The following is a 26,504-nucleotide window of genomic DNA, read 5'->3' on the forward strand; positions in this document are numbered from 1 at the left end:
GTATACTCTGTGTATCTAGATACCTGTGGAATTGAACCAGGTACTTGTTAAATACTGTGCTGAACTAATGATTAAATAACACAAGCACACCGTGGCATATAATATCAATTTTTTTTTATATACTTGATTAATTGCTTGTTCAACATTCACTGTTCTAATGAATTGATAGACTCTGACCATTGCTATTGTAACTAACTTCACTGACCCAGGTCAGAGGTTTCTTAGGGTGTACCCCATTGAAACTTACTACATTTCACTACCGGGCGGAATAAAAGTACATGGGTAGATAAAGTTATGGGAGGGAACAGTTTGAATACATGATTGTCAAGTTGCCTCAGAAGAAAATGGTGTGATGGCTACTCCTCGTTCTTTGTCCAATAAAATTGTGGGATACACACATTAGCAACATTTGGGGGTGGTACACTGACCTAAAAAATAGTATAACTAGGGTAGGCTTAGCTAGTTAGATTGTCCGACTTGTCCGAATAGCTGACCTGTCACAAACCCAATGCACTCAATAGGTGATCGGGAGCAGAGTTGTGGGCGGAGCACTCTGTCAGAAGATTCGATAACCCAATCGGGGTTCTGGGAAGGAGATCGATGACCCAATCGGGGTTTGACTGTTAGATGCAGAGAGGGTTTACAACACAGGCGTTTGAACTTTAGCTGTGGTGCTGGTCTTAGCCTATGGTGGTCCTGTCCTGATCTAATTTGGTCCGTAACCTGTACAGATTCTGGCTTGCACCTGTTCTTTCCTGCTGGAACCTGTACTTTGGGATTCTTATTCATTGATTCAGCCTGTGGCCAGGGTTGGTCACCGCACCATTTTAGGTAACTATAAAGTGCCGGTTTGTCATTGTATTGTTTTCCTTTTTCTCTACCCACCCTTTGTCTAAATGACTAATGATATTTTCTCTCCAAAATCGTTTGCATTTGTTCATGTTTTAAAGAAGCTACATAAAATAAGAAATTAATTGTGTTCATTTGGTTACAAATTTTTCAAAAGATTTTTCTTAGATAAAAGTACTTAAACTTTTCCAGAGTTTGTGTTTATTTATGAAATGCTAAATGTTATTATTGCTACCTATTCTCTCTTTAACTCCCTTGATCCTTTAGGACTATAGGTATCGGTGACTTGGATTGGTAAGATAAATGGTAGAAAATCCAAATGGTAGAAAAAAACAATTGATTATGTGTAGGTTTACCTGTTTAATGTATACATAGATATATGGGCCCAGGTGAGTATGTCGAGTGGATGAGCCCGCGCTCTATCACCATCATGGGCCTGCGACATCTGTGTAAACGTGAGGGTCATAAGTTCAAAGTCTGGCAGCACTGAGGTAGCCTTTCATCCCTTTGAAGACGCTAAGATCTGTATTTGTGCAAACAGGGCACTGTATAATCAAGCAGCCGAGCAATTTGATATCTTCAGACACAAGACACTCGGAAAGAAGACTGGGAAAGTGGATGGGTGGGGGGGGGAGTGCACATGCGCGCAGTTGTGAAGATGAATTATTTTTTTTTAAAATAGACTGCCACGCTCTTGAGATTGATCTGTAATATTTTAAACACGACAAGCTAACGAGGAGGGAGGGGGAGAGAAGGGAGGGGAAGAGAAGGGAGGGGAAGAGAAGAGAGGGGGAGAGAAGAGAGGGGGAGAGAAGGGAGGGGGAGAGAAGGGAGGGGTGTAGTGAAAGCAGACAGAAAGGCAGATGGCGGCTGCGGGCATGCACGCTCACGTGCACTCAAGCTTTAGGCCACCAAAAGTCTCTGTTGGCACTTTTAAAAGCCACTTACTAAGTGTCATACAGAGACAGCATGCGCTGTCTCAGGCGAGACCTAAAAAAATCATTGCACTGGAGGAGCACTAGAGTGCGTGTGGAACAGGTCCACACCGAGGAGCAACTCAGCAGTTGCTGCACACGGATCTCTGAATATATAGCAGGCCACAGCTTTATTCTCCAAGTGGTCCAGGGCCAGATGCAGGGAGCTGGCCAACATTTAAGGTCACCCCCCCTTTCCAGTGGAGCCTACGCGTTGCTCTGGTGAGAATTAGCTGTGGTTCAGGGGGGCCAATGCAAGTGGTTTGGGGCACGTCTGGCACTTTAAACTCGGAGGAGGGAGGCGGTTTCATGGAGTTAAAGCTTGCATAAGCTGCTGGACTTTGAGCTACCCGCCCATGACGAGCGTTAGTTTAAAGAACAAAAACAGTGGTCACTATGGGGTCAATCAATATTATCAATTGAAAGCAATGCTTTAATAACCCAAAATATAAATACATTTGTGACAAACATAAAAAAAGCAGTGGGAATGCGAACAAACTCAGAGCAACAATGATCAGGCAAAAATGTGATACATGTGACTTAAAGGTGCAATGTTCATATCACAAAATCAGCTGGAACACAGTCCATCCATTTTTCAATGAATTAGTACAAAAGCTGACAAAAGGCACAGCCTAGAGAACATTGAGACTAGGTCCTGAAAACTAAAGGAAATGAGAAAGGACCAACCCCTACTGAAGTATAGGGGTTCTGAGTGAGGAACCTAGTGTGGAGAAAATATCTGGAAGAAAAATAATGTGTTACTGAACACCGGTGGCTCTAGGAAGGAAACAAGAAAGGACAATGACAGACCACTTACTGAACTCAGGATAGACGATAGGTGGAAATGAGTGGCACAACAGAACCATCCATTTTAGCCAAGGGCAATCCATTTGCGTCAACACTGTTAGTTTCCTTCAGCAAAAAGGAGGTGCAGTTACTTACCGCACCAGTTCTGAATTCGAGATTTTACAGGTACGAATGCTGGAGTATCTGGTGTCACACTACATTCGGCTGCTTGCAGAACGGACGACGGAAAAGGTTTGGGAGAGTTTAGAGAACCCGCAGACTGCAGTGGATTTATGTGCTCTTGTTCCTCTGCCTTTTTCTCTTCCTTCCGCTTCTTAGATGGTGGTACATTAGTTTGGTCCGAACCTGCCATAAGAAAATGCTACTGTGAGACAAACAAGAACAGCATGGGTGGGGTGTCACAAGACAGATACAGAGAGGCACAAAGCCTTGACAACCCCCACCTCCTTTGCTGAAGCAGAGGCAAGCTAAGTAAATATTCACCTGCTTTGCACCAGAAAGGGACAAACGAAGTTGGAAATACCTACCCCTCCATGGTAGGACAATACCAGGCAATTTGGTCGCCTTGTACCAGGAGGAGGATAAAGTGGGGTAACAGACATTAATAAAAGCAGGCCGAGGTTTCTTTCGAGCCTTGAGTACGGTCAATCTCACTCGCCCTAAAACGTGCTGCCTTGTTTGTGAAGTGTAGCCATCTTCAACGTAGCAGTGACTGATAGAGACTACATTTCCTGGCTGAAAAAGTGATGGAACCCGGCACCAAGACCACACTTTTCATAAGGTACGACTCGCCATAACAAGAAACAAACAAGCATTTTCAATGCAATAGGTCTCGCATTTGTGAGAGTTTAAGCTATTGGCATTGAAAACATCAATGCCTTTTATTTATGTGTTTTTAAAAAGAACACATATATAAAAGGCTTTGTTGTTTTTATTGCCAAACGCTCAAACTCTCGCAAATGCAATACCACTATAAAAGGTGGCCATGCCTTTTTTAGATGCTGCTAGCATATTCAGGTTACCTTGAGCAGTGTCTAAACAAAGGGGTGTGAACACTATTACAGTGAAAGCGTGTATGGTGGTTTCACCCAAAGTAAAAAAAAGTAATGTCAAAAGCTCTGTAGCTTTGCCACTAAAGTGAATATCGACCATGCTGTATGAAAAATAATTAAATAAGCGTAGCCGCTATAAGGCAGACCGCGCTGTATATTAAATAATTGAATAAGCGCGGCTGCTATGAAGAGGACCACTCTGTAATTTGAATAATAAAAATATACAACATAAGTAAAAAGAACAGTCCTTGTGGGTGGTTACAAGTGAAGACAAGGCGGTACTAAGGCGGGACTAACAAACCTATGTACAAATTAGAAGCCAGCATTTACAAAGGGCAATGACATAAGCCAATCACAAATAAGCAAAAAGCACCATCTATCCCATGGGCTATATCGCTGTACAGTAAGTAGGCATGACTAGTTGGCATGTTACAGAGCTCTCCTTAGCTTCTAAAAAAGCAATATATCCCTTCGATGACAAAGCAGGAGATCTGAGATGCCCCTCAGTACCACGACATGAACATCAAATGTTTTTGTTAGCCCCCAGTTAAAGTCATCAGTAGTGCCTGAGACAGCACAAAAATCCCTCTGTTTCCACTGCACTGACTAACCCACATTCACAAGGCAGTCATTAAAGTCCACGATGGAACACGGAAGCCCCATCACTCAAGGACCAGATTCTCATTAAGGTCGAAAACAGCAGTGCTGTATCTCCTGTTGAAATAATCATCAAGGTGTGTGAAGCACTATATGGATAACCGTGGGAATGCAGAGTGATCCTGGTGTTCAGGGCCGGCATCTGAGGTGTTGGCACCCGGTGCAACAGTCTTTTTATTGGGCACCCCACCATGAGGTCTTTCATGAACTCCCTCACTACCACTCCTCTCTCCATAGTCTCGCCCTGCTCGTGATACATATCTGTCAGCAGTGAGACAGAGTGACATCAACCGGCTGTAGTAACTGCTAATGTTTCACAGCGAAGTCGCTAACACCACCACTACCCCTCAGTTTACAAAGTACTCGGTAACAACAGGGACTGCAGACCTCTCCCCACCACATGTAACCTGGAGCCAGAGATGTCCGGTTCTCCAGTGTCTCGAGCAGAACTTCCACTCACTACCGATTATGTTCTTGCCCCCCATTTTAATACTGCTATTCAATTTTCAATGATAAATAATGCAGAACTACAGATACCAGAATACAAAGCAGTGCAAGAAAAAAAATTGCAACTTTTTCGGAAGCAGCACAGCACAAGTGGATAAAATTGAAAGCAGCAGCTATGGACAGAAAGCAATATGGATAGTATATAATGCACACACCTGTTAAACTAATGTTCGCAGTGCATGTGAATTGCGATCGCCTACTGAGCAGTGCTCTCTTGGTCGAGATGACTCTGAAAGTCTTGGAGAAATTTTATTGTGGAAAGAAGGAGTACGTTCACAGCCACTGCAGACTGCAGCACAGACAAGGAAAGCAAGCCAGGTGCTGCTATCAGACTCAAGCTGCCCGCCATCTTGATAGCTGGCCAGAGCGACGTCTCAGCATCTAAAAAACTGAACAGTGAAAAAATTACCTATGCAGGCGTGTGAATTCAACTTTCATGTGCACGACCGGAAGAAACACCGGCTCCCTTCCACGGGACAGGACTGCACTGATCTGCAGCCTGTTTCAAACACTGATTAAACCCACATGTTCAGGTGCATGGAGGCGGGCTTACCGCTCTCAGCGGTCGGGTCACTTACTACAGAGGCAGGTTATTTTACCCTCCTAGAAACAACTGATGACCCACTCCACGGGGACAGAGATTTTTACTGCAAAAACACTTAAAGAAAAGCACAGAAGTGAGAGGACAGCAGTTCGCTTAGATATCAAACCATCATTTGCCTCCGTGCCCTTTAAATTGCATCCTGGTACATGTAGTCCTCTATTTAAATAATTAGCAACACAAAACTTAAACTAGCAGGATTGGAACTACTACCGACACCTGACGCTGAGCGCCGATCTGGGAAATTCGAAGTATAAAGTATTGTCAGCAAAATGCAACAAAGGGAAGGAAAATAGGTTATTAAAGTAAACTGCATTGATCGGTTTGGTTTTGCCAAAACAACGAGGAGTTTAGTGGGCGGGGCGGCCAAAGTATGGCCAGGGACTACCGGAAATCCTCCCCCCCCTTGTGTTAACCACCATTATTAAATTGACATGAGGGATTTCTTTGGAGGCGGGCGTCGTACAACCCCGACCGTATTTATTAAAACATAAAATCAAATGAAAATTGAAATAAACAATATTTTCATAATTGCGCGGAAAACATTTCATAACATTTGATTACAATTGATATATACAGGTATCAGTTGGCTGGCCTTAACATAATTCTTGTACAAGGTCTTTCCTATCCGAATCGAACATATGAACCATAATCATATAGTAATTACTTTTCTGCATATCCTATTTGGGCCTACAGCAAGGTCACTAACTGGTGTCAGATCCTTATCAATTAACCACGCCCTCCACTCGGAGTGCGCATACGCAGAGGGCCCGTTTACCGTGAGAGTACTTCCCCATCCTGGTTACCCCTGCACGCTCTATTAACTCCATTGAAGGGGGCCCTTGCATCTCTGCGCCGTGGCCAACCAGCCTAAAGAAAGCGTGACTCCCCCTACCCTGCACCCATCCAGCCAACCGGCTGTACTGCCCCTGGAGTTCTAGTAGAGACCACTTGTCCCTCCCCTTGGGCGACCCCATTCAAGAATGTCGCCGCCCTCTAAGGACCTTAAATATACAGCTCAACAATCATGACCTCACCCCCACATGCCAGCATAGTTGACCGACTATCTGCCCCACCCTCCTACACTGAAAAGTCATGCCCTGCCCTCCTTGGTCTGTTTTGGATTTTCTAATGGATATTAGTAAAGTGTCGCCCTGTACCCTTGCATGTTCCAGCTGCAGCCCTCCTTGCACATCCTGCTTATTGTGCGACACCAACTCCCCTACCCTAAAAGCTCCATAAAAGGCCATTGAAAAAGCAGCTCTGAATAGCAATACTTCCCCTGCTGAGCTACAAATGCCACCGAGCTGCTAGCAGTGCTGTCAGTAGGTCTATCCCAATTGGGCTTCTTGTGTCTGGAGCTGACCCCTGGAGGCGCTGCCATCCCTTTAGTGCCTTTCTAACAATGAAACTATTTGTGGGATCCCTGCTGTCCTTGATTTGCGCATAGAAAGAGAGGCTGTTGCCGCAGAGCGCCCCTCCTTATTCAAAGTATTCAAATACCGGAGGAATGCCCCTGTCTCGTGCAAGCTGTCTACCGAATCTTGCCTCAAAAACGTGCAGCAAGACCGAAACATCCCTTCGTAAGCTTTCCTGGTCTTGGGAGCTAAGCTAGCTGCCACGAGGTTCTGTAGCTGGGGGCACCAATCTGGCAGAGTACTTCCGGGAAGAATGTTGGTGTTGCCTCTGCAGAGGGTAGATGTTCCCTGAAAACCTGCATCTTGAAGCGAGAGAGTGCTTCAGCAGCATTATTCAACACCCCTGGGACATGTTTCGCCTTAAACTGTATGTTCAGTTTCATACACAACAATACTATTTCCTTCAGCAGGCGGAGAATCATTTTACACCGTGCAGCCTGTTGGTTGATGCATTCTACCACCGTCATGTTAGCAGACCAATTCTGCAGAAGTGGTGGGAGGACCGGGCCACACTACACTGCTGTTGAAACCCTCCAGAAATGCCATCCAAATACGCATGTCCTGGTGAACCTCAGACAACAGCCTTGTGTGATGGTGTTTTTCCTGGAGGCCTGTCTTGGCCTGTGAGATGGAGCGGGAGAATGGTCGGGCCATAGGTATGACTCTTAGTGCAAAGTTCAAATGACCCACTGTCTGTTGAAGCTGATGTAAGGTTACTTTATCTTTTGCCAAGCATTGTTGCAGTGATACTCTAAATTTCACAATTTTTACTTTAGGTAACCGGAAACACCCCTGTATGGAGTCCAATTCAATGCCTAAAAACTCTATTGTGGTTGTTGGACCCACCGTCTTCTCTGGCGCCAGAGAAACCCCGAAGGCACGCATAAGCACGCAAATTCCTACAATGCCCAAGCACACTCCCGGGAGCCCGCTGACCCCGGAAAGGGAAAGTCATCCAGATAATGCATGACATATTGGTGCCCAGTCGCCGGTCTTAAAACCCATTCCAGAAAGGAGCTGAATTTTTCAAAGTAAGCGCAGGAAACAGAGCAACCCATGGGCATGCACATATCCATGTAGAATTTGTCCTGAAATTTAAAGCCCAGAAGGTGGTGATCCAGAGGATTTACCGGCACCAGCCAAAAGGGCGACTCAATATCTGATTTGACTAGCAAGGCCTCAGGGCCCAGAACCCTTAGCATATCCACTGCCTGGTCAAAAGAGGCATATTTCACACTACAGGTTTCCTCATTGATGGAGTCATTTAGTGACTTGCCTCTGGGTGCTGACAGATTGTGAATCAACCTGAAATCCCCCTCCTCCTTCGGGACCACTCCAAGGGGGGGGGGGGTAGGAAACAAAATTGTGCACAGGGATGTGATCAAAAGGACCAGCTGTTCTGCCCAAGCCCCGGGTTGGTCCTTACAGAAAGCTGATTTGTACACTCAGGTGTCCCTATGTACTCAAATGCAGGAATCCTGAAGCCATACAAAAAAACCTTTGTGTAAAGTCCTAGCCGCTGCATGATCTGGGTATATGTTTAACCAAGGGGTCATAGCCATAATGTCAATGAGTGAGTGTTTTATAAGTTGTGTCTCCTCATTACTCCCGTTCTTCTTTCCCCTATAACCTGACCTTTTGAGGCATTTTGATTCTGGGTGAGAAGGGTTGATGCAGATAGAACATGTGTGCCTGAACTTACAAGTGCCTTGTGCCCTGGTGCATGTCCGTCTATTAAAATCCCAACATGTCCCCTTCCGCCCCCCCGCTCCCTGTTTTGGGATGGCCGAAAGGGCTGAGACGCATGAAATGTGGGACCCTTGGTCGAGTGCTGTGCTGCGCTACCCGGCTGCCCTGGCCCAAACTGATCCAACCTTGAGAGCGTGTTGACTCGGTCTCAGGACAGTGATGGGTCAACTGCCTTGGCCTTCCTGAAATTCATGTCATAATCCTTCCACCCTACGCCCCCATATTTGTCAGCTTGTAAGTTAGGTGAAGGCTCAGCTGTTATTGCCATAAATACCGAAAAGGCCCCAATCCCGTTGCTCAAATTCTCCTCCACCCTGAATTTCAACAGTTCAGCATGCCATTCACTAGGAAGCATCCAATCTTTCTGTTTCCTTGAATACTCCATTTCCCTGTCATCCACCAGTAGAGAGAACATATTAATGTAAGCACCAGACCATACCAATTCTTTCACTTTGAGTGTTACATGCCTGGCCAAATGTTCCCTTCCTGTGGGTAGCACACCTGCACCCAGTAATGGCAATGTCACTTCCTTACCTATTGCCAAACTCCTGCTGGCTCCGTCACCTTGTCTATTCCATTGCTGTTTGCTGGCACCACTTTGTTGCCACCTGCTAAAGGAACCACCCCTGTTGGTTGCGGGAGAGATGGAGCACCTGGCCCTTCACCTGTTGCAATAATCTTCACCACCATCTTTTTTGCCTCGGCCAAAGTGTCCTCCCTACTTCCTTTGCCCTCACTGAAGTTGGCAACATCCCTACCCTGCCTAACCAAGGGAGAACTGCCTCTATCTGTGCCTCTAGTTACTGTGGGACCTAATTGACGTCTACTGGCTTTGTGGCAGGCGTAGGGACCACTGGGGTAGGAAATGGAATCACTGGACTAGGAGTGGGCACCACTGGGACCATAGGGGGGGTGTGGATGCCACCGGACTTGGTATGGGAAACACTGGGCTAGGTGCAGGGACCACTGGGATACTTGCGGGAACCAAAGGAGTAGGTGTAGAAACCAATGGGATCGATGTCAATAGAACCCTTGAGGGAGCCCCCCCCTCCGCCGGATCCTCTCCCAAAGGATGGCCTGGCCCAGGGACTAGCTCTTGATTCTTCCCCTTCCTGGGCCTAGCCCGCCTGGGGAGCGGATCCAGGTCGCCCCTGGGTTTTGGGGGCACTATGGTTCGCTTAGGCCTACTCACCACCTCACTCTGTCCTTCAATTCTTTCTCTGAGCCCAGCAAGGATCTGTCCCAGTTTCTCAACCTTTCCCCATCTCCTGTCAATTGTCACCAATCTGCGCATCATTGACTATTATGTGTTCCACGCGGGAACGCTTAGCGCCACGCATACTGGCCATAACCCCTGAGCCAAAATTGGAAAGTCACTTATAAGCTGATAAGAAATAACATCGCGAACACAATGTTATCTGTATCGAAGTGATTTCTGTCACTGAGAGCCTCCCCACAATATTTGCCTGGCCTGGAAACCTGTCCAGGTTCTTACCTGAGCACCGCTGGAGGCACACAAACCGGTCGTAAGCACCACGCAACTGGAGCCTCGTCACACCAGCTAACCTGGTTGTTGGGCGAGTAATCTCAAGCCCGGCAGCCCACAGAGGCAATTAAATGCAGGCCTGTCAGTGACCTCTGTGAGTGATGTTCTCTTGCGCGCCGGATGTGCCACCACGGAGAGCCCTTGACCAGAGAAGCAGAACAAGGAGTCTGTGAGAATGACAAGGAAACATGTTAAGACCCTGATATCAGCTTAAACTGCAGCAGAAATCCCTTTGACCATATTCTGCTACGTAGATCTGCTGTCCAGGGGCAGTATTTACTTTTCCTCCTATGGTGAGTATCCAACAGCACCCTGCAGCGGTTAGACAATTAATGCTGTGTTTAAAACACTTCTGATATTATCCTCTCCAATAAGGACAAATGCACAGCCCCACTGTCCTCTATTATTATAAGTCCAGTGACTTGCCAGAGACACACACTCCCGGGGAACACCTTGGTAAATATTCACCTTATGTTGACCTTTTTTTTCCCTACGCGCACTTGATCTGAAAATATCAAAGCGCTTTACTTGCACCAGTTGCAAAACTATAAACCGGCTGCTTAATGTGCCCTTCTTGCCCAACAACCTTGGCTAATTGCGCCCAAAGCGGTATGTAAAAAACGGCGATTTATTGTGCCCCTTAAAAAACGCCTGCTACAAATCAGAGTTGCACTGTTTGCCACCGCTAGGCAGAGGCCCAGGTTCTCTTACGCACTAGTTTTATCAAATCAGCTCCTCTTATCTTTAAAAAATATTTTAAAACTGGGGATATTCTCACTGCTTCGGAAAGATTTGAAAACCTTGGCCAACAAAACCCCCTCCCAGTGTTACATTCGAAGCGCGCGTGCGCCTTCCCACACCAAACAGCCTGAAAAAGAAGCGTGGGCGGGAGCGGCTCCTCAAAGGGATTCTCCCGCTCTCGCTGCCGCTTTGGTAAAGAAATCGCCGGCTGCCGCTCCTTCCGGTATCCGGCGCAGAACGTTCCTCTCGAACAGCTCGACTGCTTTGCCCGCTAACCTTCAGAGGGATAAAGCCGCACTGCCAGTGCAATCTTGACGCCTTCGACTCGCCTTCCTCCGTCTAAACCGACCTGCAACAAAAAGTAAAGAAAACAAGAAAAATAATTGCAGCCTCCTGGAGGCTGGGGGGGGTGGGGGAGGGAAGGCCGTGGAGCGTGGGGTCAAAGAGGCAGACTCCCGCGCTCCCTGGCCTTTTAACCCCTCACTGGGCAAGCTGGTTCTAACCGGCCTGGCCTTAGCTCCCTAGTGACCTGGAAGTGATTCAAACACTTCCGGGTCACTGTGGAACCCGGCGTTCAATCCGTGACAAGGTGTGCATGCCACGTCATTGTGACGTGACGGGGCTCGCCCTACCACAGAATGCGGGTGGGGGGAGTTGCGCCCGCCATACTTGCAGCAGGGCCGATACAGGCCCCGCCTTTCTCGAAACTGAAGTATCAGGGAAAGTTCTGAATCTCACACACTAGCATTAGTCTTCCATGCTCCTAGCGTTCAGGGGAAAGGCAGGCTGTGGTGCCAGACTCCCCCAATGAAAGCCCAGAAAAGTGAATTTGGCGTCACCAATGAGTGCAGTCATTTTAGTCAGGCGCAGCCTCTCCAGAAGCAGGACGGGGGCTGGGTGGGACTCAAGCTCAGCAGACGGGTGATACGGGGCTGTCGGAAAAACATCAGACCACCTGAAATGCCTTATGGAGGTGCCTCTTTTAAGGGGAAACACAATGATCCAGGTTGCTTATTTTTACAGGAGTGAACATTAACAAACCGTAATAAAAACAAGCCTGGCACTGCCAATGCTTAGTGCACCCCTGAACTCAACACATAGCAGCCAAAGAGAACTGAAGCCGTGGGTGGTACGCAAAATGCAAATATGACGGGAGAGACAGTGCAGGGCGCCGAAGATGGTGGGGTTGGGTAGTATGGGGTAAACAAGAGCCACCCAATAGCATGTGAGGAGAAGAACCACATGTAGGGGGTGGATGTGAAGAGGACTCGTCCCTGTGCATGAGAAAGTGAAAGCCGCGGCCGCATCAAAAGTGTGCACATTTAAAATACATACTGCAACGAAGTAGAGCATCAAAAAGAAAAGTGAAGCTGCTCTACTACGTTGCAGTGTCCTGTTTTGCTATTTGCAGCAGATCAAAGATTCTTCAATAAATCCTGTCTATTTCTTCGTATCTCCTGGAAGATCTGTACATTTCTCATTTGTTTAAAAATAATGTTGTTTTCGCTGGGGCTAGCGTTGCCATCGTCCCCCCTTAAACCTCAAGAATTACTGAATTTAAAAAAAGTGAATCTCTACCTGGGGTAGGATTTGCATGGGATAAAAGAAGAGGGTGGGGGGCAGCTGCCCTTTGGTGTCCGGGTTTACAGGGGGTGATTGCCGGCGAATGCTTGCTGCTGTAGATGATGGTAAAGCTCTGACCAGGAAATGTACAAGCGGAGATCGCTGAGCTCAGCCACAGAGGCTGCTGCCAGCTGAACTTCACTGCTCCGCTCAGGGCCGGCCTTAGGCATGTGCAAGCTGTGCACCTGCACAGGGCCACCAAACCCCCACACCAATATATTTCCTTAATATAATAATCCACTGAGGATGGATACATATTTGCATGGCGGCCCCTAGCAGGGATTTGGCGACCTCCGGCTCTGTTCCACTTCCAAACACCCTGACCCCCCTCTTCAATGGCCTCGGCGCTCCGCCCGCCCGGACCCCCTCTTCCAGGGCCCCCTACCTACGCTCCCTGCCCAGGGCCACCATTAGCCTAGAGCCGCCCCTGCTCCGCTACGCTGTTGCCCGGCAACTTGCAGCCAAGAGGACTCTAGCGTGGTACTTGATGACGTCATCCACAGGGACTCTTGCCAGATCAAAGTATGTAGAGAGAACTGCATGCTGTTCTCAGAGGGAGAGATTGTGGTTCAGCGGTGATCACTGCCGACTCGGGAGCTGCGGACCAGTGTTCGAGCCTCGTGGTCAGCTCAACGCAATTATTAGCAAATACTTTAAATAAATGAACAAGTAAACGGATGCAATTGCAACACGTAAAAAAAGCAAATACTTGAAATTAATAAAAATGTACAAATAAATTAGCAAATACTTTAATTAACAACTTGCATGTACTCAAAAGTCGGCAATTGCAAACACAGGCTACAACCTCCCAACGTGCTCAAAAGTTTCCAATTACAAAGGCAGGCTGGCACACTGCACTTTAATTAAAAGAAGTGCAAGCAGAGAGAACTAATACTGTAGGTAGGCCTCGCTGTATCGGGACTACGCGGAAGTTAGCAAGTGACCAACAGCCAACATAAAGGGAGATAACAAGGACGCTACCGCAAGTAGGCGAATAGCAAGCGGAAAGAACGCTTACATGAAGTTTAGGCCAACATACAGATTACTTTAGATCTCGCTGAAACAGTGCATGAGCTGCCAAAGGCGAGACCTAAAAAGGCAGTCTATTCCCTGACCTATCTCGGGCAATATTGGATAAAACATCTCCCATCACCTCAGAGAGAAATAAAAAGCTGATTCACACACCCACTACCCAAGAAAGGAAACCAATGCAAGATTCCCCAAGATTGGCCACATATCACATTACCTCCTCGTCCGTTTTCCTCGCCACAGTATTCACACATGAGCCTCCGGCTCCACACAGAACTCCAAGCATAAAAATTTCGCTCTAGTCTCCCTCTCCCTCCTCCAAGATGGCCCCCAGTGGCTCCAGCCAATCCCATAAAAGGATACAGAAACACCCAATCGACCTGTTCTTTTTTTCTGCACTACTCAGAGTGCTGTGTTCCCTGCTGGTCAGGTGAGTGGGGCTGGGGTCTTGCTTGAGCAGCCCCGTGGGTCCATTGGTATCTCGTATGGGGAAGTACTTTTATTGTGTGTATTGTTGCGTTTACTGCCTTTGTTGGATATATATTTGTAATTTTTTTTTTCCTCCTGTGTTTGCCTTCGCGCTCCGTGTCCTTCTTTAGCGGACTTTGGAGACGTTTGATTACGAGCTTCGGTCGCTTTGGACCTTGCTCTGGGTGGGGGCGCCTAGGGTCCTGCTGTGCGGGGCCGTTATCGGTTTGCTCTCTTGCCCAGCCACGCGTCCTGCTGAGTGGACATGGCGAGGCCGGGTGAGATTGTTCAGGGAGCCGGTGGCTCCCATTCCATCCCGCTTACCTGCTGTCACTTCGGGGAAGGCGGGGGCGGTGGTGGTCGCGCCTCCAGTCTGTCCCAGTCTCTGACACTTGCTGGGTCTTCCACACACTGCGGTTTCAGGCTGCTTTTGAATGTTTCTTTTGATTCATTTTATGCGCGCGGGTCTGGATGTGATCATATACTCTTTGGGGGCGTGTGATGGGTTGTTTTTGTGGTTGCCTAGCTACCTCAAGACCTTTTTTTGACGGGAGAGTTGGTTTCTCTTTTGCCTGTGTTTGTACACTCGTGTCTGGAGGTCGTGGAGCGTGGTTCCTCTGACTTACCTGCTCCTGGTTCCCCGGCGGAGGCTTCTGCTTCAGGGGTGACGATTCCTTCTATGGAGTTATTACACCTAATGTTTGATTCTGCTGTGGCTGCGGCTTTACAGGGCCAGGGGCCGGTTCCTGCTGACAAGAGGGCCAGATGTGATGACGCTCCTGCTCTTGATTTGGACGCAGAGGGGGATATTGTCATCAAGGGTCGCTTTGTGCAGGGGGCCGATCTTATGTTTGTCATTGGACACTTTCGCAGCAATTTGGGGTTTCCTGATTCTGTGGCCCCTCTAGAGGATGATTTATTCTCTCAGTATCAGCGTTCTGAGCCTGATTCTTGCCCATTCATTCTTCGGTCTTGATGGTTTTGGAGACGGAATGGAAGATTGTGGTATGGGATCTTTTCCGCGTTTTCTGAATAAACGCTATCCTCTGCGGGATTTTTTTACGTGAAGTTTCCTTACTCGGTCCTCTACTGCTGAACCTGTAGATCGTTAGGTGGATGGTGCGGTGTTGTGCACTTTTGCGGCAGCTACTTTCTCCATCCGGGCTGCGGTCTATTCTTCTTATGCCATCCAATCTTTACTTAAGGATTTTCTATCTTTGGCGGAGTTCTTGGACCAGACGGAAGATGTCTCTTCTACTCTGGGGATGATGGAACAACTGGTTCGGCTGCTGTCTGATGTTTCTTTTGATTCATTGGGGGCAACTGCTAACTGCTACTGGGTCTTCTATCGCTGAGAGGAGCGGTTATGGCTCCGGTCATGGAAGGCTGATGCTGCGCAGTAGGGTCTCCTTATGTGGGTCCCATTCTCTAGTGTGACACTGTTTGACTCTCCCTTGGCGAAGATGGTTCTGCAGATGGCGGAAGGCCGTAAGCTTCTGACCTCCAGTGCTTCTTCCTCCTCCGCTCCCGCTTCGTAATCCTGACTGCATCACTCCTGGAGTGGGTCCAATTGGGGGTCACCTTACTTGCTTCATGGACTCTTGGCGAGTGCCTGTGTCCGTTCAGTGGGTGCTACAGGTGGTGTCCGGAGGTGTGCGTCTTGGATTTACCCTGTCTCCCCCAGGCTGTTTCGGGTCCACTCCATGTCCCTGGGTCGCTCTGAGGAGGGTGGCTCTTTTGGGGGGTGTCGAGTCCCTTGTTCTGAAGGCAGCCATGATTCCCGTACCCGTGGATCAGTTGGGGTTGGTGATTTATTCCATCTTCTTCCTGGTGACATAACGCACTGGGGTTCTCAGACCTGTGATGGATTTGAATTGGGTGAATACTTTCATTCCTCATCAACATTTCACAATGGTTTCCCTCCAGGTGATCCTTCCTCTGGTCTGTCCAGGGGATTTTCTGGCCTCCATGGACTTGGAAGTTGCTTTTCTGCATGTGCCTGTTCACCCGGATTCTCAGTGAATTATCTGTTTCTGCATCCTGGATCGTCACTATCAGTTCCGGGTGTTGCCTTTTGGCCTCTGCTCTTCGCCCAGAATTTTTACTAAGGTTCTGGCTCCTCTTATTGGACATTTACATGGGGAGGGAATTAGTGTTTTTCCTTATCTGGACGATATTTTAATTTCTGCTTCTTCTCTTTCGAAGGCAGTGTTGCATGTCCAGAGAGTGTGACCTGTTCTGGGGAATCACAGGTTCCTGTGGTATGTTCCGAAGTCCTCCCTGATTCCTGCGCAGGAATTGACTTTCATTGGGGCTCTGTTCACGCCTCCGTTGGGAATGGTGTTCCGGCCCCCTGCTCGGTTTCTGTCACTGATGTCTGCTGTGCGGTCCCTGTTGTCGGGCCCTTCTCATCCTGTGAGCCTGTAGTTGAGGGTTCAGGGTCGGAGGTCGGCGTCTTTGTTGACAATGCCGTGGGCTCGCCTCCACATGTACCCGGTGGTGTCCCACATTTTGTCGCATTTGGGACCCCTTTTCCCTCGATATGAGTGTTTTGGTTCCTATGTCAGAGATGTTCGTGTGGTCCTGGGTTGGTGGATGGACGAGAGTCGTCTGTCCTGGGGCCGCCCCATTCTGATTGTCCCCACCCGTATTCTAACTACAGATGCCAGCCTGCTGGGGTGGGGTGCTACTCTGTGGGATTCATCGACTCAGGGGGTTTGGCCTTGGTCGGTATTGTCTTGTTCTTCCAACTACTAGGAGCTGAAAGCCGTCCTTTTGGGTCTGTTGGATTTCTCGGATCTTGTTCGGGTCACCATATGCTGGTCCGGACGGACAACCAGGTGGTGATGTCTTATGTGAACCATCTAGGGGGGTGCAGGGTTCATTCCCTCAGTTGCCTCAGCCGTCGGATTTGTGGTTGGGCGGAGGTGCACCTGGCGTCCCTATCTGCCGTTTACCTTCCGGGTCCGGAGAACACTGTAGTGGATTGTCTGAGCCGGGTATTTCCTTCCATGGGGTCTTTGTCCCTCACGCAATTGATGTTCAGGAGGTTACTGTGGATGTTTGTCTCTCTTATTGTGGACCTCTTTGCTTCCCAGTATGATGCCATGATCTGTTGCTTTTGCACGATTATGCCTTGCCGGGCTGCCTGGAGAGTGGACGCTCTGTCGTTCCTTTGGCCGAGGAGTCTGTTGTATGCCTTTCCCCCTGATTCCGGCTGTCTTGCATAAGATCATCTGTGCTTCCGATTGCTCCGGATTGGAAGCGTTGCCCTTGGTATCCCCTGCTGTTGGAATTGGCTGAGTCTCCGGGGTGGGCCTTACCGTTCGTGCCTTATCCTCTGATGGGTCCTCTTCTTCCCCTGCCTCTGTTTCGTTCCCTGGGTCTGCGGGCCTGGATCTTGAGAGGGATTCTTTGATGCAGGAAGGTTGTTCTGTGACTGTGGCCTGGGTCTTTCAGTGATCCCGGAGGCCTTCTACACTGAAGTCCTACGCAAAGCTTTTGGATGATTTTGCTTCTTGGTGTGTGGGTCGCGGACTGTCGGTGGCTTCTTTGGACCCGGCTCGCATTCTGGATTTTTTAAATGATGGATTTGTGTTGGGCTTGACCATTTCGACTCTTCGAGCTCAGTGGGCCGCCGTTCGGGCATTTCATGTCCTCCCTTTGGTTTCCATTTCCCCTTTGGTGGCACGTCTTTTTAAATCTCTGTCCTTCCAGCGTCCCCGTCCTATCCTGTGTCCTCCTCCTTGGGACCTTCCGTTGGTGTTGCGTTCCTTGCAGTTGGCTCCTTTCGAGCCATTGGAATCTGTGGACTTCTTGTGGCTGTTGCTTCTGCCAGGCGTATTGGGATTTTGCGGGCGTTCCTGCGGTCTGCCCCATTTTTGGTCATTCTGTCGGATCGTGTGGTCTTACGCCCTCATCCTTCGTTTGTGCCTAAGGTTGATTCTTATTTTCACCGGTCTGCGGTGGTGATTCTTCTGGTTCTTTGCCCTGATCCTTCCTTGGATGAGGATTGCCTTTTGCACCTCTTGGTTGTTCGTCGTGCCTTATTGATTTATTTGTCACACACGTCTTCCTTTTGTAAGGTGGACAATTTATTTGTCAATTTTGGTCTATCGAGTCAGGGCCTGAAACCCTCGCTTTTCACGGTCAGTCGTTGGATCATAGAGGCCATTCTGTTAGCGTATGCTTCTGTTTCTGAGGTCCCCTCCCTTCCTGTTCGGGGCCGATTCACCCGCTCTGTTGCTGTGCCGTAGGCTGCTTTCAAAGGGGTGTCCATGGAGGATGTTTGTAGGGCTGCTACTTGGTCATCCCCTCATACATTCATGTCCCATTACCGCCTTCAGATTGGGGGTGGAGTTTCTGTTTCCTTTGCCTCTTCTGTTCTGTCTGCAGGGGTTCCTTAAGAGGTTATCCTTTTTGGTTGTTATACCTCTTGTTATTAAACTGTGTTTTTGCTACATTTATGGTGTGGCCTGTTTTCTTTGCATGAAGCTGATTGCTTTGGTATCGGCTCATGTGTGAATACTGTGGTGAAGAAGACGGACGAGGAGGTAAAGCCCCGGTTACTTACCGGTAATCTTCATTACTCCGAGTCCTTGTCTTACTCGCCACAGTATAGTTTCCCTTCCCTCCCGGCCCTGGTGGTGGCTTCATGTCTGCGGCTTGGTTTTTCAGGTCGATTGGGTGTTTCTGTATCCCTTTATGGGATTGGCTGGAGCCACTGGGGGCCATCTTGGAGGAGGGAGAGGGAGACTACAGCGACATTTTTATGCTTGGAGTTCTGTGTTGAGCCGGAGGCTCATGTGTGAATACTGTGGCGAGGAAGACAAGGACTCGGAGTAATGAAGATTACGGGTAGGTAACCGGGGCATTATTCAACAATTTCAGGGGTTGGTGCAGAGAAGCAACTATGGAAAAGAAAGTGATCAAGACTGCAGGACACTTGTGATTATACTGGGAGCAAGAAATGCTAGGATACACAACCCAGGCGTTCGGGAAGGGACAATCGCATGGTCTCACATGGTCTCTTTGGCGCCTGTCTTTCCTCCATCTTCCGTCCGTGGCCGAGCTGCCGGGGTAGAGTTCACTTTTGTGCCCTGTAATGAATGAGACATTATTTTTAGAGGTGCTCAGGAAAGCTGGTTAACAACACATGGATGGAGTTCACAGGCACCATAAGCAAGTACAATCTAGAGAGGGCGGGTAGGGATCAATAATTATGTATGCATGATTGTTGTGAACATAGCCAAAAAAGGCAGTGTGTGCTGTACAGGGAGGAGAGTTGGGTCGTCTGAGCAAGGATTATGGAGTACTGTTAGAAAGAACAGCGCTGAAAAGGAAAAAAACAAAAATCCTACTTCACTGGCATTTAAAGAATTCGAAGGTACCACAGTCGAAGAGATATGGGGTAAAAAACATCAGTAAACTGAAAAAAATGATCTGTGGGGCTACATGAATAAGCACCAGGTTAATCAACTCTGATGCACCATTCAATTAAAGGGTGTGGGAGAGGGCCATTGTTTACCAGCCAGACCGTGAGAGAAGCACAGAGTCAATGCCAGAGTTGGAGGTGCACAATGAAAGCCGCTGAGGCAGAGAAAGTGCGAGAGCCAGGAGACAGTCCCTAATAATGATAGAGAACCAGCATTGGCATAGCCAATAGGTCTCGCCTTTGGGGCCTTATAAGTGTATAGGCAGAGCTATTGACTTTGCCAATGTGTTTAAGCTGTGCTGTACAGAAGTGTGGCTGCGGTGCAGCATGCTGAAAAGTTTTAATTAAAAAGTGCCACTTAAGTGATGCTGTGCAGGCCCCGAGTGATGCTGTGCGGTAGAAGACGGGGTAGAAGGAGGATAAAAGGGGGTAGAAGGAGGATAAAAGGGGGTAGAAGTAGGATAAAAGGGGTAGAAGGAGGATAAAAGGGAGTAGAAGGAGGATAAAAGGGAGTAGAAGGAGGATAAAAGGGAGTAGAAGAGAGGTAGGGGTAGTAGGGTAGAGGGGTAGAAAATGTGTAGAAGAGGGGTAGTAGAGGGGTAGTGGGATAGAAGAGGGGTAGAGGGAAAGAAGAGGGGTAGTTAAGGGGTAGTAGGGTAGAAGAGGTGTAGAGGGGTAGAAGAGGGGTGGAGGGGTAGAGGGGTAGAGGGGTAGAGGGGTAGAAGAGGGATAGAGGAGTAGAAGGGAAGAGGGATAGAGGGGTAGAAGAGGGATAGAGGGGTAGAAGAGGGATAGAGGGGTAGAAGAGGGGTAGAGGAGTAGAAGGGTAGAGGGGTAGAATAGGGATAGAGGGGTAGAGGAGTAGAAGGGTAGAGGGATAGAGGGGGGTAGAGGGGTAGAAGACGGATCACTCAAGGACCAGATTCTCATTGATGTCGAAAACAGCCGTGCTGTATCTCCTGTTAAAATAATCATGCACAAACCTACCCATCAACAGGGAGGCGCCTTGAGAGGTGTGTGAAGCACTATATGGATAACCGTGGGAATGCAGAGTGATCCTGGTGTTCAGGGCCGGCATCTGAGGTGTTGGCACCCGGTGCAACAGTCTTTTTATTGGGCACCCCACCATGACGTCTTTCATGAACTCCCTCACTACCACTCCTCTCTCCATAGTCTCGCCCTGCTCGTGATACATATCTGTCAGCAGTGAGACAGAGTGACATCAACCGGCTGTAGTAACTGCTAATGCTTCACAGCGAAGTCGCTAACACCACCACTACCCCTCAGTTTACAAAGTACTCGGTAACGACAGACACTGCAGACCTCTCCCCACCACATGTAACCTGGAGCCAGAGATGTCCGGTTCTCCAGTGTCTCGAGCAGAACTTCCACTCGCTACTGATTATGTTCTTGCCCCCCATTTTACTACGGCTATTCAATTTTCAATGATAAATAATGCAGAACTACAGATACCAGAATACAAAGCAGAAGAAAGAAAGAAAAATGCAACTTTTTCGGAAGCAGCACAGCACACTGCATACCGCGCTGCATACGAAAAATGTATCCAATTGAAAGAAGCAGCTATGGACAAAAAGCAATATGGATAGTATGTAATGCACACACTTTTTAACCTAATGTTCACAGTGCATGCGATCGCCTACTGAGCAGTGCCCTCTTGGAGGAGATGACGGTGTAAGTCTTGAAGAAATGTTATCGTGGACACAAGGAGTACGTTCACAGCCGCTTCAGACTGCAGCACAGACAAGGAAAGCAAGCCTGGTGCTGCTATCAGACTCAAGCTGCCCGCCATCTTGACAGCTGGCCAGAGAGACGCCCCAGCATCTAAAAAACTGAATAATGAAAAAATTACCAATCCAGGCGTGTGAATTCGACTTTCGCGTGGACGACCGTAAAAAACACCGGCTCCCTTCCACGGGACAGGTCCACTTCTGCAGCCCGTTTCAAAAACTGATTAAACCCACATGTTCAGGTGCGTGGAGGCGGGGTTACCGCTATCAGCGGTCGGGTCACCGTCACTTACTACAGAGGCAGGTTATTTTAGCCTCCTAAACACAACTGATGACCCACTCCACGGGGACAGAGATTTTTACTGCATAAACACTTCAAAGAAAAGCACCGAAATTAGAGGATAGCAGGTCGCATAGATTATAGATATCAAACCATAATTTGCCTTCCTGCCCTTTAAATTGCTTCCTGGTACATGTAGTCCTCTATTTAAATAATTAGCAAGTCAAAACTGAAACTAGCAGGATAGGAACTACCACCGACACCTGACGCTGAGCGCCTATCTGGGAAATTAGAAGTCAAAAGTATTGTCAGCAAAATGCATCAAAGGGAAGGAAAATAAGTTATTAAAGTAAACTGCATTGATCGGTTTGGTTTTGCCGAAACAATGTGGAGTTAAGTGGGGAAGCGGCCAAAGGAAACTGAAGTATGAGGGAAAGTTCCGAATCTCTCCCACGAGCATCAGTCTTCCCTGCTCCTAGCGTTTAGGGGAGAGGCAGGCTGTGGTGCCGGACTCCCCCAATGAAAGCCCAGAAAAGTGAATTTGGCGACACCAATGAGTGCGGTCATTTTAGCCTCTACGGAAGCAGGACGTGGGCTGGGTGGGACTCGAGCTCAGCAGACGGGTGATACGGGCTGTCGGAAAAACATCAGACCACCTGAAATGCCTCCCGGAGGTGCCTCTTTTGAGGGGAAACACGATGATCCAGGTTGCTTATTTTTACGGGAGTGAACATTAACACACTAATAAAAACAAGCCTGGCACTGCCAATGCTTTAACCACTTAGTGCACCCCTGAGCTCAACACATAGCAACCAGAGAGAACTGAAGGCGTGGGTGGTACGCAAAATGCAAATATGTCGGCAGAGACAGTGCAGGGCGCCGAAGATGGTGGGGCTGGGTAGTGTGGGGTAAACAAGAGCCACGAAGGTAAGGGAGTAGACTTTGAAACGAGGGCACGTTACGCAGTTTGTGAAATGCGGAGGGACCCGCTATTAACAGAGGAAAGCTGGTTCTAGAGGCAGAACCCTTGGGTGATAATGGGCCAGTTCAAGCAAAGCGGCACCCACAGATTTGTTTGAAGGACTTTGTTTAAATCACCAAGGAGGTTTGCGGAGTTCAGGTCAACTAGTCAAATATGGGGTGGTGGGATTAAAATGCTAAAAAGGAATAACGTGCTAGTTCAGATTCATTTAGGGATATACGATTCACTGACAGTTTAGTATTCAATATTTTTTATTTTATCACACCATCAAAAAAACAACCCCACAGTAGAAGCTCAAAAGCATACACCTGATTGATTTTAACATCTGGATTTTACTGGGATGGCACTCAAGAATTGTAAACTGCATCCATTAAAGCCATTCAGGGGCATTAAAATAGCAGGCAAAAGAACAGAAAGCAAAAACACATACTGTCCCTTAAGAATCAACGTAGGAAGTTAGCTGGCTACAACCCCCACTTCAGTGATCAGCATGACAAGCACCACAGAGAAATATCAAATAATCGCCCTCACTGGAAAGGAAAACAAGAGACTAATCCCATCCCAAACTCCCTAGTCCTTCATTTTGTACACATTGTGTGATCTCAGGAAGTTACTGGCAACCTCCAGATCAGAAAAACGCTCCTGGTGTGATTCACTTCAAGTGAGATTGAAAGCCATAGGGAAGTCTCAATTCCTTTTTGTAAGCACCTCTTCAGGTCTGGTTTGACTTTGCAGCTGTTCGTAAGACATACAGTTAGCAATTCCCTAAAATATAGAGAGTGAGCGCCATCTCCACCAAGTTTTATAATCTTACCTCATGCTATTGGCCATTTGGTGCATCACTGCGTGTATGAGTTCTAAAGAGATGGAGATCCTTTTTATTTATCCCCCCCCCCCCCCAGCTTTGGCGAAGATATTAGGGCAGGCGTTATTACGGTAAACTGCATCTGTGCATGTAGTTACCGTTTGTGACCCAGTGTGTTTTTTATGCATTGCCACATTAAAGCAATACCTCTAGGCCTTGCCAAAGCTTGCTTAGTCCTAGCTAGTCATCACAGCCAGCTGCACAACCCATTGCTACCAGCTTTCTAATATATACAGAGCTGGTTCTGTCGGCCCAGGGGATCATTTCTCACTCATTCAATTGTTGTTCAGTAAATCATTCAGTCTCCTGTGTAATGCTTGCACTGCAATGCACGAGGAACTAGTCTACATCTCAAAGTACTCTGAATAGTCTTCCAATATATTTTTTTATCTCATGGATGCCTCTTCTGTTTGGAGTGGAGTTCATTAGCTCTCAGGAATCATACCTCACTAAGTGTTAAACTATAGTCTGAACAACAGAAGCAAAACACCCCCACATTGTTTATTTGAGATTTGGCAAAACTGTGAGTTCCCAGGAAAAGTACAATTGCTGACCTCCGCTTGCGGACTAAAAATTAGAATACTTCGAATAATATGAACACAATTCTTATTACTAATGTAAGACTTGCAATATTTGCTCTTGAAGTAGCTTTTTTTTAGGTTTCTGTTTAGCAAGTAATTACTCAAAATCCATTATAGACGGGCCAGATCATTATAATGTTCTTGCATGAAGACTTGTGAATAGATCTGTTCATGGGAATCAAGTTATACAATGTTGCAATATTTCAATGACAATCCGACCTCTCAAACACTTAAAAACAGGATCTCTCAGCAGTTTAAATTATAAGGGGATGGAAGGGAAGGGGTAAATAACCTCAATTCGACATATCCGCCATCAGTGTGCGATTATCCTGCTCATCTCGTTATAAACGCGAAGCAAACTATTACAATCAAGACTGGATCTACAACCCCATAAATATAACAAAGGGCACATTTATGGCCTAAAACAGAGAGGATAGGCCAGTCAGTTCTTGATAAACTTCTACAAGATCATTGTCAGTGCATTCGAAGAGTCCCTATTAAGAAACCATATCTTCATTCCATGAAAAAGCTATGAGCCTACAGGATCAACACTAGTATTGGGATCAACCTATATAGCAAATGTTCTCAAAAGCAAGGATCCAAGGAGACCACCAAATGTGTAGGTTAAAGACACAGAGACCAGCAACTACTCAATGTGCTCTAATTTCAACCCTTAAACAAGGAACTGTGACAATACTGTACTGAAATGCAGACCTGTTAGAGATGTCTTTTTCATGGAAGCATGTGTAGTATTACTGTACCCACACACTTTAAGCTTGACTCCGATGTGCAAGATCTGGTTTCTATGACCATTACTTAAGCCTTCTATTCAGAATTTGAGTTCTCTTTTCTAACCGACATGCTCATGTCACTAGCAACTTTATTCTTGGACAGCGCAACATAATTTAAAAGAGCCTCTCTGGAAAGCAACTAAGTTTTAAAACAAATCCAGGAGCCAGACTGTGGCTTAAAAGAAGAAAAATTATGACACATGATACACCTTAAAAGCATTCTATTGGCTTTCAAGTTAATGCTGGAATTAAATTCAAAGACCTCTGGACTAGCCAAAAGCATCTGGAGAGCAAGTAACCAATGTACCAGCAGAGGAAGGACCATTAGCCCGGGCCAGTGGAATTATGTGTCAGAGGAGGGCCAAATTATGCGACAGGATTGAGTAAATTATGCTACACATTTTGGGATATTACTTCATTATTTTGTAATTTTTAGGTCTCATCCAAGCCAGCGCGCATGCGCTGCTCTGCGAGGCTTTTTGAAAGGACTTCCAAAAGGACTTTCAACTCCCACAGCTTTGCTAGTGTTTTTTTTTACTGCCAAGCATTTGATTGGCCATTTGCGTAAGGCTTCCATAAAAGGAAGCATGCAAATGGTCAAAGGCTCGGGTATGTACCGCCTTATCTTTAAATGTCCCCTCCCATAGCCTGTGTGTCTCAGGAGCAAGCAGCAGCACCATCTGTTTCTCCACGCGCTTGTTTAAATTTGCCGGTCTTGCGGTCGCATTAATTAGAAACAGATGGCGTTCACTTTTGCGGCCGCGCGTTTCGTGGTCTTCTAATTGTTGTTGTAATCCCCTCCATGCGAAAATTGAGGAATGCGGTTTAGTGGAGAGCGGAGCAGCGGACCTTACGGAGCTTACAAACTTAACTCTGTCCGCTCCCGCTGTGCGTTAATCCGACTATCTTCTCCCCTGCTCTTTCCCTCCTCTCTACGAGGGAAGCAATATCCACAGCAGAGCAGCGGTTCCGAGGCGGATTCAGAGGCGGAGGCTGAGATGCCGTGGAGACGCTGCAGAGGCATAGGTGTTGCGGGATCCGGGATCCGCGAGCCTGAGTCCGATGGCACAAACTTCACGCGGCAAGGCGGCTGCCGAGCAGTGAGGAAAGGTGAGGTGAGGAGCTGCAAGGGGGGGTTCGCGGAGGGGGCAACAGCACAGGGACCCCCATCGGACAGCTATTTAAGGCTTTTGAGCTTCTGAGCCGCAAAAAACTTGGCAGGACGAATGGAAACTCACTTACTTGCCACAGTTTACCCCCCCCGCCCTCCTTGTCCTCCAACTCCTACGCAGCTCCTCCCAATTATCTGTAGGTGCGTGGAGCTAGCACCAGCAGCACCAGCAAGCACCAAGGAGGTGAAACAAGGGTGGGGGGGGTGCAACTGTCACCTTGCCATTTGGCCATTACTCAGGATTGACGCATCCGGTTCAGGTTTTGTTGGACTCTGGGCGCGATGAGAGGCCCGAGTGACTAAATTGACGTCTAGGAAGACCTAAACTACAGTTAAGCTACAAGCAAACGACAGTCAAACATACAGTCTGATTAGAAAAATTACGTAAATTGCGAAATTAACAAGAAATTTCCAGTTATGGCATGATTCTTAAGAGAGTTTTTAAAGCACAACAATCATTGTGATATTGAGTCATTGAGCCATTGAGACATTGGGTCATTTGAGAACAGTGCTCCTACATTTCTGCAATTCCATATTTTTCTCCCTTGCTCCTACCTGCTGCTAACACCACTACCATTCCCAGACGGCTGCTGCTCATGGTTGCCTATCACTGTCTGCCTGCCGCCATTGT

General features: G+C 47.6%; 1 protein-coding gene across 1 annotated transcript in view; it reads right to left on the reverse strand.

Annotated features, from left to right (window-relative positions):
* The window catches only part of LOC147711729 (uncharacterized), a 179,254-nt gene extending 157,810 nt beyond the window's left edge, over positions 1-21,444 (reverse strand). The window contains exons 1-3 of the mRNA XM_086920228.1: positions 21,326-21,444; positions 19,044-19,120; positions 2,766-2,975 (exon numbers count right to left, since the gene is read on the reverse strand). Coding sequence (XP_086776354.1) covers positions 2,766-2,975; positions 19,044-19,074 — 241 coding nt within the window. The 5' untranslated portion in view covers positions 19,075-19,120; positions 21,326-21,444. The remainder of the gene's footprint in view (positions 1-2,765; positions 2,976-19,043; positions 19,121-21,325) is intronic.
* Between the last annotated feature and the right edge of the window lie 5,060 nt (positions 21,445-26,504).

The sequence above is a fragment of the Lissotriton vulgaris genome, chromosome 5 (genome assembly GCF_964263255.1).
Source record: "Lissotriton vulgaris chromosome 5, aLisVul1.2, whole genome shotgun sequence".
Classification (NCBI taxonomy): Eukaryota; Metazoa; Chordata; class Amphibia; order Caudata; family Salamandridae; genus Lissotriton; species Lissotriton vulgaris.